Here is a 16,378-nt window from a genome sequence, read left to right as displayed (position 1 = left end):
AGATTCCAAATTACTAAGTCTCTTACAGGGAATATCGGAATGGAGATATGCACAAGTACCACCTTTGAGGCGAAAGGAATCATACAGTGAATAATTTAGGTAACTGAGATGAGCAGGAGTTGAATCAACCAATAACTGAGATTTTGTCAGAAAAAGTACATGGGGTTTTGCAGACTGCAAGTGGAAATGGACATCGTTAAAATTAGAATTGAGACCACATATATTTGTGAAGTGAACTAGGAACTGTTTGAGAGGTTTAGATCTTTTCACAGGTAAGCTTACTCTATTAGTTTGACAATTCATGGTGTATTCAATAGTAAGAAAAAGTGGGGGGACATGGTGCATGAAGTAATGAAATTTTTGGATATGGCATACATATGGTAAGAATATACAGATCCTTGACATAACGTGGCCTCCAGCAATCCCCCCTCATACACACTACTCGGACACCCTCCAGTCACTACAACTTTGTATCTGCTGTCCTTGACTTTGAGTCTTCACCAGACCAGTACTTTCCTATACAAGGGGTGGGGGATGTTTTTAATCTGGCAGAGTAGAAGTAGCAAGATTATACACTAGCTGATCCAGAAACCTCCTAGAGAGTTACCAATAGGTTTGGTTTGGTGTACTAACTAGTAGCCGGCCTGCGAACACCGTTTTAGAGCTGTACCCTCGAAATGTAAGGAACATTGGATCTTGCCACGATGTTCACATAACCTCAAAAGTCATCAGTCATACTGCATGATGGAAGAGATGGGGATTATTATTAAATTTTATTATTAATAATAAATAATAAATATTATTATTATTAAATAATTAAAATTTATTTGTAATAATCACATGCAATTTTATAGAAAGAGAAGTTAAAATTCAATTTTACATATTCACCAGTGTTGCATGGGTAGAAAGTTGACTACTAGAATCATTATACTCAGTTGTTGTCATTATAATGCATTAGCATCTAAGGCCATACTGAACTGACTATACTAAGTAAAAACATCAGCATATTAAATTATAAGAGCTTATACTATACTAGACTAAGTTATAAAAGCGTATTATCTTACGTTCCACATTCTGATATTCCTCTTGGGGACCAGCGAGCATACCTCCAGCTGAGAAAGGATTGTCCATTAGTAACTGAAGGATTAAGGGTGTGATCAAGTATAAGAGAGAACCGATTTACTAGTAAAGGGAAAAGAAATTTATAGTATTAGTATTAGCAAAATGATAAAAGGAGACGAGCATACAGAGAATCATAAAAAAAAAAATAATAATAAAAAACCTTACCGACTTTATTTGCCTATCCCTCTAACAATTTTTTCAGTCCCTCTTCAAATGTATTTAAACTTGCACATCCACAACACTAGGTGGAAGTCTATTCCATCAGTTACTTTCTGGCTTAAAGAAAATTTTAGCACATCTGTATTGCAACAATCCTTTTTCAATTAAATATATTCCCCTTTGTCTTTTTCACCTTAGAAAAAGTGATGGTACCACCATAATTTAATTAACACAGCCTTTCAAAGCATTAAACACTACAATTAGATGTCCATGTGTCCAGTTTCCAAATACTGCAATTTACAGAACTTAAGTCTTTCTTGGTAGGAATGCACTTTTATGCTTCAGCTAATCTTATTCCTCTTCTCTGAAGAAGAGGAAGTAGATCTCACTATGTAGTCTGACTATTCCTACATTGTACCAGATGGTTAGCTGGGCCACCATGTTGTACTGCTGCTGTGTTACAAGGTGAGGCACATGACATTCACTACAGGCATCGATCACACATGGCTGTCCCGTGTTTGACTGCTGTTGAGCCAGTCATGGTAGACTCATAACACGACAGAACAGAACCATTTAACCAATGTTGGCTGTTCAAGATACTGGAACCTGCACGTGTTGCCCACACAATTATTCCAAGTTAGAAGCTGGAAAGATCTCGATGCCAACTCATTCTTACTCACACACTCAAATTTGATTGCCCCATGTGCAAACTACAACTTTGTATCTGCTGTCCCTGACTGAGTCTTCACCAGACCAGTACTTTCCTATACAAGGGGTGGGGGATGTTGCTAATGCAAAGCCAACTCATTGTATATTTGTATTTCTCCCCCAGCTAAGGATGTTCTCATTATTCTAAAGTAACTAAAGCTTTAACCTCTCTTTCAGTTTCTTTTTTTCTTTTAATATCATTTAATAGATTCCATCAGCCCCAGGTGCTTTTTTCATGTTTGCCTGCAGTAATTTCTCTTCCACCTTACTTTCTAATTTTATAAAATCATTTAACTCCTAATCAGTATTAGACTGACTTCTGCTAGCCCTATCTCTAAGAACTTCACATGTGAATGCTGTATATGCAAAATATGTATTCAGTTTATCAGTCATCTGTACAGGATCATCAACAGGTATACCATTACCATTAACATGAAGTGGGCCAATGTGATTTTGTTCTTTCCTTCTATTGTTACTATATGCAAAAAATTTCTTGCTGCTTTTCTTTGCATTCTTAGCCAAAGACATCTGCCTTACACACTAATTTGAATTATAATATTTTGGATGCAGATGAACTGATGGTCTAAACCTCGAACATTATCTTTTTTTTCTCATAAAATGCTTAGCAGCTACTATAATTACTTCTCTGAGCATTTCCTATTTGATATTTACACTTTTTAGTAACATTAGTTGGCCCAGTAAAAAGAGTTTGAGAAATGACTGGTCCCATTATAATCAATCTTTGCAAAAGCAAAACCTTTCAACTTCATTGTTGCCAATAGTTATTTCTTTGAATAAATTCAACATCTATACGTTACATTGTTCGACAAAATTAACAGAAGATGTAGAAAACGTAGTGTAACTCATGTGGCTTACGATGAAGCAGAACAAAATTTGTACCATAGAATAACGATGAAATGAGGAGACAGCGAGAAACTTTGGACAGGTATAAAGGACATTTATAAGGGTTGTATAAGAATTACCAAAAAGAGCACATTACAGAATCAATACAAGACGCTTGAAAATATGGTCACATGTTTGTTTGTTTGTTATTTGGTTTTTAGGAGCATTAGCAATTTCCGGGTGGTGCCACCCGGAAATTGGGGATGATGAGTTTCAGTACGGCTTGTATAATGTATTTAGGAAGGATAGAGTAGATAGAAGGGGTGGTGGGGTAATGCTTATCAGAAGCAGCCTGAGTGCGATGATAGCTTTCCCAGATTCAGACATTTCACATGCTAGTATAGAGTCTGTATGGTGTGAGATAGTTGGAAACAAAGGTACAATGCGAGTAGGCGTAATCTACAGACCAGGTGATTGTGAAGACTATGACAAAAGCCTCTACATGCAAATGGAATGGGCAAGTAAGCGTCAATGCCTTATTATGGGTGATTTCAATTTGCCTCTAATTGATTGGAGTAAATGGGAAGGAAACTCGACATGGGGAACAAAATTTTTAAATCAACTAGATGACTGTTATTTGTATCAACATGTCAGGGAAAGTACTAGAGAAAAGAATATCCTAGACCTCATCATCACACATGAATCAGATGACATAACAGGGCTGACAGTAGAGGAACCAGTAGCAGGAAGTGATCACGGAGTTCTACGGTGGATGATGACGAGAGAGGTAGCAGAAGAAAAAGGCAAAGGAATGGGTTTTAATTTCAGAAAAGGAAATTACGATGCCTTAAGGTACTACATGGCCTCTATTAACTGGGTAGATATCGTGCAGAGAATGAATACAATTGAACTGTGGTACGCTTTTAAAACATTAATCACAGATGCCTTGAATGCGTATATACCATTAAAAAAAATACTCCACGAGAAGGGTTCCAAGTTGGATGACTAGTGAAGTTGCCACATTACTTGAGCAGAAAAAGGTGGCATGGAAAAGTTACAGAGCAATAAAAAGTACTGAAGCCTATAACAGCTACAAGGTGATGTGTAATAGAGCCACAGAAAAGGTTCGACAGGCAAAGGCAGTTTATGAGAAATCACTAGCAAACAGAGCAAAGAGGGGGGGGGATAAAGAATTCTTCACATATATAAATGCCAAGAAGAGCAGGACAAACCAGATCGGACCTTTACGTAAGGGAAAGGGGATAGTATTAAATACACCAGCTGCCGTTGCAGATGAACTCAACAGTTATTTTGCATCGATATTTACAAATGAAAAGCCTTTTGCGGCAATGGGAAATTGTGGGAGCGAAGTTGAAAAATATGTAATTAATGATATTGAAATTTCGCAAGATTATTTAATGAAAAAACTTTCAAGCCTACAGACTAGTAAGGCTCCTGGAGTTGATGGAATATACCCTATAATCTTGAGAGAGGCGGCAAGCGAATGCATTGAACCACTGAGGCTGGTTATGCGAGCATCACTAGACTCTGGGGAGATTCCCTTAGATTGGAAAAGTGCAAATGTATCTCCCATACATAAGGGTGGCTCTAAAAGTGAAGTGGGAAATTATCGACCTGTCAGTCTGACTTCAGTAGTAGGGAAAATCATGGAGGCATTGATCAAGGGTGGAATTCAGGATCATTTGGATCGAATTGAAATTCTCAAGGATACTCAGCATGGTTTTGTAAAGGGAAAATCATGTTTAACAAATCTGGTTCGCTATTTCGAAAGGGTCACTCACGAGCTGGATTTAGGGAATAATTTCGACATTGTTTATTTAGATTTCAGCAAAGCTTTTGACTCAGTCCCACATGAGCGGTTGCTTTATAAGCTGGAACAGGTTGGAATCACTGGGAAAATCCTTAGATGGATAGAAGGATGGCTTCAGGGCAGGAGGCAGAGGGTTGTGATAAATGGCTATTCCTCAGATTGGGTTGATGTAAGAAGTGGGGTTCCCCAAGGATCAGTATTAGGACCACTGTTGTTTTTAATTTTCATAAACGACATTGATGAAGGGATAGAGGGCATGATGTCTAAATTTGCAGATGATGTTAAAATTGGTAGAGTAGTTAATGATTACTGTCAAGCTGAGCTTCTTCAGAGAGACCTAGATAGACTTCAAGAATGGTCAGAAAAATGGCAGCTGTGCTTTAATCCAACAAAGTGTAAGGTATTACACCTGGGAAACAGTAATCCCAAAATAACTTATTCACTTGGTGGAGTTCAACTAAACCCAGTACTGGAGGAAAGGGACTTGGGTGTTACGATACGGTCAGACATGAAATTCTCTGAGCATTGTAAACAGGTTGCAAGGAAGGCCCATGGTGTCCTATCGATGATCTATCGAACTTTTGCAAGTAGAGATAGGGACGTGATAATCCCATTATATAAGGCCTATGTTAGACCACACTTGGAATACTGTGTTCAAGTATGGAGACCGCACCTAAAGAAAGACATCGAGCTTCTTGAAAGGGTGCAAAGAAGGGTAACTCGCCTGGTGAGTTCGGCAAAAGGGCGTCCTTATGAAGAAAGACTTCGAATATGTGGGTTGCAGAGTTTGGAAACTAGACACCTTAGAGGAGATTTGATTGAGGTGTTTAAGGCTCTGAGAGGCATCAGTAAAATGAATGAGGACAAAATTTTCAAGATTATAAATGATGCTAGAACTAGGGGACATAAATTCAAGTTACGCGGGGAAATGTTTAGATTGGACTGCAGGAAGTTTTATTTTAGCCAGCGAGTTATAAATTACTGGAATAAGTTGCCTTCATGGGTGGTAGAGGCCGACAGTTTGGGGAAATTCAAAGGTCATCTGGATAGTACTTTCGGGTAAGGGAAGCGCATAGGATGATAGGATTAATTTCCTTTTTATTTAATTTTTAATTTCATTTTATTATTTTTATTTATTTATTAATTATTATTATTTATTTATTTAATTTTTGTTTTTATCATTGTTTTGTTCGGATTTTTTTTTTTTTTTTTTTTGGCTGGTGCAGCATAAGCCATAGGCTTTCTTGCACCATACGGCCGTTACTAATACTAATACTAATACATAAGGGTGCCCATAAGATTCTGTGGCAACAAACCCCATTCTTCCACGAGCATGCAATGCCCAAGAGAGTCTCACACATGATCAAATCGGATTGAAGTCTGGTGATCATGCTGGCCACAGTAGTCACTGGATATCTTCAGTTTCAAGGTATTCCTTCACCACTTGAGCTCTATGTGCAGTGGCACTGTCATGCATGAAAAGAAAATGTGGGCCAACCACACACACAGTTCAAGGATCTATTCTTGCTACCTCTCTGCAGTTACGGTACCCTTATCAAAAACATGAAGAGGGGTACCGTTGTTGATCATTATTCCGCCCCACATGGGAATGTCGCCTCCACTATAAGTGTCCCTTCCTGTGATGTTGGAGAAATGGTACTGCATTTCTCGTCTCCAGATGAAATAATGTTTAGAACATGTTTGTAGGCTAAAACGGGACTCATCAGAGAACAGAACTGTATCCCATTTGTCAGGGCTCCAAGTCTCATATTCGTTGTATCAGTTTTGATGAGTTCTGTGATGGGTTGGGGTTAATGGGAAACCAGTGGCTTCCTTGCATAGAGTCCACTTGAATTAAGCTTTATTAACACAGTCCAGTTGGAAATGTTTTCACCTGTGGCCACAGCAACCTCGAGGGACAGTTGATGACAGGACATCATAGGGTTCCATTTTGCTGTTTGAGCTAGAGAGCAGTCTGTTCTGGTGGACATAGCCCTCGGGTGACCTTGGCCAGCTCTTCTTGTAATGGTTCCTGTCTCCCGAAACGCTTTCATATTGATGAGACGACAATGTGCGACAAATAAAGCCAAGGTGCCACCTCAGTCTGCCTGGCTTTGAGTTGTCCAATGGCCCGCCATCTCATAGAATTGTCTAAATGACAATGACTTGCCCTCCAGAGTACTGGAAATGTGGCTATCCAACTGAGCAAGCAAAAAAACAGAAATGAAGTGATGTGGTCACAACCTGTGTTTTTACAGGCATGAATAATTTGCAGCTCCGTAAGGTGGTAGATCGATTTCTATTGGATACTTGGAATTTTCCTGCAGGATGCCTATTATATCAAATATGCCTTCAACGACACTGTTCACAAAATATACATGTAAGACATTTTTTTCTGTTAATTTTGTTGAGCACTGTATTATCACTGCCACCTAAAGGTTCCGTCACTTGAACATTCTTAATACATGATGAATTATCACTGCTTATAATCAGATCAAGGATATTGCTTTCTCTTGTTGCCTCTTTAATACATTGGTGTAGAAAGCAGTTGTCTGGCAAACAGAGAAATGTTTTATTACTATATGAGCTGCCAACCAACGACTTCAAGCTGATATCTGTAAATTTTAAATCCCTACACAATCAGACATTAATTTTCTGGCTCACTTTATTTATCTGTATAGTTATTCATTATATTCATCACAGTCATTTAGCCTGCAAGAGACTCCAGATGTCATTTTTGTTTTCTCATATCAGTGTTTATGACAAACTAGACTGACTCAATACATTACATTAGCAATCTGTGTTTTCTGGCTGTACTGTTTTATAGGCTATATTCTTCTTAACCAAAAGTATCATTAACCAACATGTATGGTTAAAATGTTTAATCTATAATTCATTTAATGTTGAATTTGTGCTTGATGCATATTATATTTTTTCTTCTTTGATTAAATTTTGTGAAGAGACACTAACATTTAATAGTCTTTCTTGTTTTTTTAGGCAAAGACAATAGACACTTCAGATAGGTGTAAAGTGTCTATTGTCTTTGCCATGTAACAGCTTACTCCCAATGGACAGATTTTCAGGAAATTTTATATTTGGCTCTTTTAGGAAAAATTGTCAAGCCATCCCAAATTTAATTAAAATCAGAAAAATAGAAATCTATCAATTATTATTATTTCTTTCTTTTTTTCTATCATACATATCACATAGGGTATCTATATACTGTTATTGGAGCTGAAGCACTGAATATATATATATTTTTTTTTTGCTGCCGTGCACAGAAAGGAAAAATTCTCAGTTTAAGCATTGCACATATGAAAGTCATTGCTTTCTGAAGTGCTCATTTTTTTGTTACAAATTTACTAAACATAAATAACGAATTACACTTTACATTAAATTGGGGATTTGTTCCTATTAATGGCAAATTATATCAAACCAACATAAATGAGAAAAATTTTTTTACACATGAAAATTGACATCACAAAAGGGTAATGTATTCCTATGGTTAAATTTTTAAACTCACCAGCTTAATTTCCACTTCACTACTCGTTGAAAACAAAATAAAAAAAATTTAAAAATACAGTGGATTCCAGTTATTTGGGCCACCAGTTAATCGGGGCAGCTGTTTATTTGGGGCAAATCTTAAAAAACAGAAATCAATCAAGAAAATAGCCAGGGTTTACTCGCTTAATTGGGACAACGTGCCGTTTAATCGGGGCAAGAGACCGCAGCACTGGAGATTACCCTACGATTGTATCCAAGGAAACCACATGGTTCGGTCGAAATTCTGGAGGTCACAACCATAAAACAATAAAAACAATTAGCAGTCACCTGTTTCTTGGGCTTTTCTGTTAGTGAAGTCTATCATAAACAGATAGTAAATTTGATCTTGTTGAATTTGCGATAACACCGACAGCTGGAATTCTGTGGGTTATTATGGTGAAATGTGTTTACACTTCCATGAAATCTTCAATCATATAAAAAAATTAATTTTCAGATCATCTTGTCATTCCTATTTTTAAAGCTTTGTAACTCGTTACTCCGTTCTCACTTGCGTGTATTGTGTTACTTGCAATTTGTGTGTGCCGTGTTCTTTGTTATTGATTGCTTATCTTTTTACTATTTTAAATTTTAACCCCCACCCACATACGTCAGTGAACAGAAATGTCAACTAGTTAGTATGTACATATTACAGTACGTATTAATTATTCCGATTATCACGTATATTCTTCTGATTTTCATGTATTATTTAATTTTTTAATTGGTAAGGTAATAAAGGGTAAATTTGTGCTTAATATATCTTTGCTTTTATAGCCTGTGGATAATATTCCTCCTATTTTCGCTAATTAGAATCGCTCTTTAATAGAATTAAAATTCAGTTCAGAAACGTGATCACAATGGCCAGCGCTTATTGCACATCGTATAGTGAACGGTACTTTACTATAGTGAGTTCGTCGTAACGTGATTTGATTGTACAGTGAACCAATTGTAAAAAAAAAGGGGGGGGAGTACATTGTATTTTTAACTATTTATGTGAAACTTCGGATAATTGGGGCAGCCGCTTAATCGGGCCAAAATGCACTAGTCCCGATGTGTCCCAAATAACTGGAATGGACTGTAGTAACATAAGAGGGGTGATCAAAAAATTTCTGAGAACAGAGTATAAAAGACCTAGTTACAAAATTCTTTTTTTTTTTCCCTTCAATGAATTCACCATCAATTTCAATAAACTTATTATTATGTGTATTGTTAGCATATATATGTTGTAACGCACCTATTGTCCTCACTATTTCTATCCATCTGCATGTAATAACTCAGCACCTAGTGAATAGATTTTCACAAAATTTTATATTTGGCTCTTTTAGAAAAAATTGTTCAGCCATCCCAAATTTCATTAATCGAACCAATAGAAATCTGGAAATTATGATTTCTTTTTTTCATATATATCTCACAGGCTATCCACATACTGTATATATTGTAGCTGGAGCACTTGACATTGTTTGTTGCTGGGTGTGATTGGAGGAATGAATGGGCTATATGATGGATGCTTAAAAATAAAATGTTCTCAGTTTTCATGAAAATTTGTTGCTTTTTGCTCTTTTTTTTGTTATATATCATGAATTATTTTTTTTTTTTGACAACATGACTGAACTGTAGTGCACTGCTTTCATTAACTAAATTTTCTTTAAAAGCAATAAATGTATTGGCTGAAGGAAGGATATTTTCATTTTACATTTGTGTATATTCAATCTGTTTACATTATGAAATATATCAAAATGCAAGTTTTCCTAACTGTATGGCATTAGATAAATAATTACAGAACTCAGATTCTTCTAATGTAAAATAAAAGTTCTTCATGTTATTCGTACACCCATGAAAGAGGTCATCCTTTTAACAACCAATGCACATCACTATGCAACAACGACACAAGGTGAGCAGATTCCATCATCTCACATAGCATTGAATTAATTCTACTTAATTTTTTTTAAGTTCTGTAATTGATGTAATTTGCCATTTTGATAGTTTGATCAGGAATGTTTAAAATTTTTTAAAGACATCTCAAAATTAGATTTCTCTGTGTATAAAACAATATGTTGCAGGCAAGGACTAATGGGTTTTCCTGCTTAAAATTACTGATGAATCTATTCAGTACAAGTTGTTGTTTTGATCAATTCTTTGCAGAGAGAAAAATTATTTTATTCTTTTCCCATTCCAAAAACTTATTTAATACAAGCTAAGAGCTGTGCTTTACTGTTGACATCAGGCGAGCCACCTTTCGGAAGGCAAACATTTTCTGATCTGTTCACGCAATATGTTCACATACTTGTTCAATACTGAATAGCATTTCTTGAATATGTCTGCTCAACTGAGTTGTTTTAAACAGGAATTTTTAAAAATTCATTTTCAACTTTTTTTCCCTAGCACAGTTGTTTGGAAACACTTTAATATCATCAAATTGCAGGCTTATACAACATCAACCATGAAAAAAATAAATAAATAAAAATACCTACCTCATCTTTCCATTCACTCTAATAATCTGTCTAATTCTTCCTAAAATTATTCAAATTACCTACTTCCACAACACCAGCTGGAAGTTTCCCAACAATCATTCACTCTCTGGATACCAAATACGGAGGATGCGGAAAGGTCAGGGAATGACCACCGCATATTCCCGGAGCAATATGGCCTTAGTTGCTAATGCTCCTAAAATTCAAAACAAAACAACAACTCTCTGGATGAAAGCAAATTTTTGCACATCTATCCTACAAACCATCCTTTTTCAATTTATGTGCCCTTAAGTGTGTTGCCCGAGAAAGTAAGAATGCCATCAGCATTTAGTTTGCTCAATCCACTTAAACTAGAAATTGTAGAACTGAAGTCTTTCATGTTAAGAGTACCCTTTTGCGTCCATGACTAACTGTGTTGCTCTTTGCTGCATCCATTCCAACTGATTCACAGATCCTTCTTAAAATTAGACTTCTAGACCTATATGTGGCATTCGAGATGTACCCTAATCAATCCCTCATTCATTCAATCATTCAACGGGATAATCATGTCCTTGCCGCCAAAATTCCTGTATAGTATTAACAGAACACCACAAGCTATCGTAGCAGTCCATCTGCTCTGCTCAGAGAACTTCATGTTGGACTGTATCACCAAATTGATATAATATTCTGGGACTGGTGCTGCCCATATGCAGTACTTTGCAGTTATCAATGTTAAACCTCAATTGCCACTTCTCAGCCCATCTCTTCAATTTTTCTAGGTCTTGTTTCAGTAGTATACCTTGGTTCCTGTCATTAATTACACTGCCAACCTTTGCATCATCTACACACTTAAAAATAAGTTTAATATGCTTTCATCAATATCATTAATAAACAGTGAAAACAGTAAGGGGGCCCAAGCACTGGGCCCTGAGGTACTCCACTAATGACGCTAGTCCAAGAATAGTGTGCATTTATGACCACCCTATGTGTTCTGCCACTCGACCATCCCTTTACCCATAGCAGTAACATGCCCCTAGTGCTTTAATTTGTAGTCTTTCATATGGAACAACGTAAGAAGCTTTATTGAAATCTAAGGAGATGATGTCAAAATTATTTTTTGAATCTAGTTCCTTTGTTAGTGTATCATAGTGGCTAATTAGATTAGTCAGATGAAATCTCCACTTAACACCTTTGCTGCTGGCTTGAATTACATCCTTGATGAACTAAATTCAAAATCACAGGATTGAGTCAATCTGGTCTGGGGAGGGCAGAGGCATTTTTGGGCTTTCTTCTCACTATGACTCAATGTCAATTAATTCAATCAATTAATTTAATTAATTCAAGCACTGTAAAGCAATCTTTGCTGATGAAGTTTGCTTGACAAAAATATCTGGGTTTTCTTCTGACAAATTGGAAGAAAACAGTTCTCAGAATCATGTGGTTTTTTTCATCCATGTGGATTGCAAACCCTTCTGGGCATATATGCATCAACCAGCAGGGAACTTGCTAACAAATCCATGTTGTGATTGCCATATAACTGCATTGCTTCTTTAACCATCAACTCCATTATGTAATGGTTATATTCTATGAAAATTATAGAAGGGAATTTGATTTCTTTCTGTTTGCTACTGGTAATACTAATCTGAAACAAATTCTACATGACATTTTTATATGACACAATTTGGTAAAAAGTAATGATAATTGAAAAAGAGTCTGAAATTCAACTGTTTCTATTTTTTTTTAAAAGAGAACTGTACAAAAATATTTGATTCTTTTAAGTAGTTTTAAACCTAAAATTTTTGTTTTTTGTCGATTTTTGTTAAAATTTCATCTTTCCCTCCATATCAAAATTTTAATTTGTAAATTTTTACCAGAGTTGTAAACACTGATCTCACATTATACAAGTCTGAAATTTGGCATTATTCCTAATTCCAAATAGCAACTACCCCAAGTACTAGTCCAGCAACAGATAGTACTACTTAGAGAATTAGTCCAGGATCAAATAAATTCAAATTAACCAATTGTCTAGAATATTTCAATTTAATATTATTAAAAATGTCCAGTTTTTGGACAGGCTATTTTAAGACATTCTACTTGTAACAATAAATCCTTTGTGTAAAAATGAATCACATGAAAATAAGTTTGACTTAAGTTAGACAATACTTAAAGTTTGAAGTATTGTCTTACATATGGATTTTTTTTAAAAGAATACTACGCTTGTAGCTATAGTACTAATGCTTAACATTTATCAGCACACATTCTAAAATACATTTCGATAGAGCGATATTGTTAAAAATATTTTTGTATTAGTAATTATTATTAATCAATATAAGAAAATAAAAGCTATTTCAAAATAAGAACTAGCAATACCTATGTGTATAATACTTGAATTTTAGTTTGGTTATAAGTAACATCTGGGAGAATACATTACTCTATAAAACCTCTTGATAGACAATATTTCTTGGCACAGACTTTCCTTGATGGAAGGCTGACTCTGCCTTGTAATACATATTTGTATTACAAGGCAGATTCAGATCATTAATATATTAATGATCTGAGTAAATTAACTGTTCATATTCTTTAATTAATCAATAACATTCACTCATATCTTTAATTTGGTAATAAAGGCCTACCCTTCGTGTAGGGATTAGGCTTTATTGTGAATAATGATGATTTAAATTTGGTAATAAATGTTTTTTGAAAAGTTGACTGTATTCAAAGACATGCATGTTATAAATGTTGAGTCAGTATTATGTGATACATTTAGTATAACATAATACTTCTACAACACATATGCATAGCAGTCGTTCTTTATTTTTCGGTGGTTAGTTTATTAATTTATTCCCTTTGTAGTAACATGCTTTTTTTTATTTATCTCTCTTACCTGATTTTCTTTAATTTTACCTTCAGAATAAACAGGGAACAGTTAGGGGAAAAAAAAACAATAAAAAATGCTTGCATCTGGATTTAATTGCGTACATCTGAAGTAAAAAACAAAAAACATACACAAAATGCTTTTATCCATTACACTACTGGTTAAACTGCTATGGTTGCATACAATATCCTGATTTATAATGTCAGTTAATCATTTGTGTAAATGTATCATTACTGAATCTTGTATGAACTTGTTAAATTTTGATTTATATGACAAACTTGGTTGATGGTTGTGACTTTTTGAATGATATATGATTTATCTTTGTAGATGCACAACTGAAGGCCAATATTCTGAACAAACACATTCAAGAATGGTATTGATGATGTATAATAGATTAGTGAGAAATTCAAAATTAGAAAAGTATTTCATTTATGATGAGCTTGAAAAGGTCTTAATGAATATATTAAATGAATAAGTTAAACTTATATATGTCATTTTTTTTTTTTTTTTTTTTTTTTTTTGTTAGTTGTTGGTGCATCAGCTTCTGTGGCCATAATGCACCTCCCAAAGTTTTTGCATTTTACTCTGATCCAAGCCTGAGGCGGGATTCGAACCCACAACCTTTGGGTTGCCGGGCAGGCACTTCACCCACCTCATTAGCCCGGTCAGCATATATGTTATGAGAAACTTATTCACAACTATGATCATGAGCACATAGCACATTCTCTATGTGTTCGTTAATGAAAGACGTCTTTTCCCGGCAAGTTCAATACCTATGTAACGACTTCCAAATGTGCAGAGGAGAACTGATGTATATTATTACAATACATTATTACCAACACAAATATATTAATTTATTAAAATTACAGAAAAGCAACACCTCTATCCAACTTGTCATACAAATCTTCTTTCTTCATAATTACGTCAAAGTTGAGTATCTCTTGCGATGGTGGAATAAGTTTCTTATGTAGAAGTAGAGGACAACTGGGTTCAGAAGGACAGCAGTAAGATGTCTGGAAAGAAATATACAAGGAATAATAATGGTAAGATAGAAGAAAAGAGAAATATAAGGAATAATAATAGTATGATAGAAGAAAAGAGAAATATAAGGAATAACAATGATGGTTATAAATAAATAAAAAAGAATAACCATAAAATTGATTTATATGCCATTCACTGAGGCCGGACAAGTTTTTCAAAATGAATAAGACCATTATTATTACCCATTGGCAAATGATTGAGGATCAATTTGTATCTGTCAATTGTTTTTTTTTTTTTTTTTGTATTAAGAAAAACAAAAAAAAACAACAACATTCTATCCATTCAGCAGTACCGTTTTCCCTTATTTTTTATATTAAAAATTAGAAAATTTCTACTGAATAAAGTCAAAATAAGTTGGTTAAATTCCCAACAGCTGGTTTAAAAAAAAAAATCAAAGACTGGATGATTTGTCCTAACCTTTTTTTGATAAGTGATGTCATCTTACTAGTTTATTGCAGACCACTAAAATTATATTCAGTTTTCTTCCAAGTGCATAAATCTTAAGGGCAAAATTTGAAAATCGTTGTTTATGAAATTACCTGAGTTAGTGTTATTAATGTATCGCAATTAGTCTATTTAACCTGGGTAAAATTTTTACCTCTTCTTACAAATTTAGCTCTTTTGCACCTCTATTAAAACCAATCATTTACCCAACTGTAACTCAAAAACCATTTACGAAGGGTGTTTCTTTTCATTCACTATTAGAAATTTAAGATATCTGAAAAGAGAAATATAACAAATAACAATGATAGTTATACACAAGATAAAAAAAAAAAAAAAACCATACTCATAAGGTTGATTTATATACAATGTTTCTTTTGTTATTTGGTTTTTTAGGAGCATTAGCAACTAAGGCCATATTGCTCCGGGATATGCAGTGGTCATTCCTTGACCTTTCCGCATCCTCCGTATTTGGTGGTGACGGGCTCAAACCCCGGTCTAATCAAGAAGCGTGTGCTAAGCACTGCTGCTCCTTCCCACCTGGCTACGGAGGCGCCTGTATACAATGTTGCATTTACCTTGAAGCTCAATGGAAATCAAGAGACACAGAACAATTAATTGTGTGACAATTTTTTTTTTTTTAAGGCTTATTTAGTATAAGGATAGGTGTGTTAAAATTTTCTTTCAGCCAGAGAGAGTTATTGATTATTTCAGCAAAATTCCATCTAATTTTATGGAAGTAAGTATTTTTGAATAAATTTAAAGAAGGATTTAGAGGTGATGGACAGATAATGGGGATAGTTTTTTTTTTTTTTTTGGGTGATCTTGGATAAGCTTTGCTACTTTGCATCACCTTTGTTTACACTAATATTAAATATATAAAACTCCTAGAAATGACAGAAAGAAGTAGTACATAGTCTGCATCTAGACACCTTGGGGTGGGAATGTGATTATAAATTATAAATTTTTAGTGAGGAACAGCAAAGTTTATATTATAAATTTCACCTTTAATCTCATATCAATTGTCCATCTCCTCTAATAGTTTATCTAGTTTTTTTTTTTTTTTTAATTCAAGCTACCCACCTCTACAATAACAGATGGAAATTTGTTCCAACAATCAACTGGCTTAAAGCAAATTGGTGCACATTGATTGTGCAACTGTCCTTCCTCAGTTTGAATTTATTCCAACTCTGTATATTCTGGGCAAGTAGAAGGATTCCATCAGCAATGAGCTTATTCAATCCAGTCAAAGTCTTAAACACCTCAGTCAGAATTCCTTGTAGGTGCCTGATCACCAGACACTTCAGTTTGCAGAACTGACGCCTTTCATGGTAACAGCATCATTTTGTTCCCTCTCACTAATCTCATTGC

At 34.9% G+C, this 16,378-nt stretch overlaps 1 protein-coding gene across 2 annotated transcripts in view; it reads right to left on the bottom strand.

The window, feature by feature from the left end:
• Nucleotides 1–16,378, bottom strand: part of LOC150079307 (general transcription factor 3C polypeptide 4-like) — a 201,807-nt gene that overhangs the window by 166,598 nt on the left and 18,831 nt on the right. For both annotated transcript variants that reach the window (XM_090382719.1, XM_090382720.1), the window contains exons 2-3: nt 14,406–14,538; nt 1,065–1,182 (exon numbers count right to left, since the gene is read on the bottom strand). In XM_090382719.1, coding sequence (XP_090238845.1) covers nt 1,065–1,182; nt 14,406–14,538 — 251 coding nt within the window. The remainder of the gene's footprint in view (nt 1–1,064; nt 1,183–14,405; nt 14,539–16,378) is intronic.

Source organism: Mastigoproctus giganteus, chromosome 10, assembly GCF_048544385.1.
Source record: "Mastigoproctus giganteus isolate SK-2022 chromosome 10, ASM4854438v1, whole genome shotgun sequence".
NCBI lineage: Eukaryota > Metazoa > Arthropoda > Arachnida > Uropygi > Thelyphonidae > Mastigoproctus > Mastigoproctus giganteus.
This window is presented reverse-complemented; position numbering and strand designations above follow the sequence as displayed.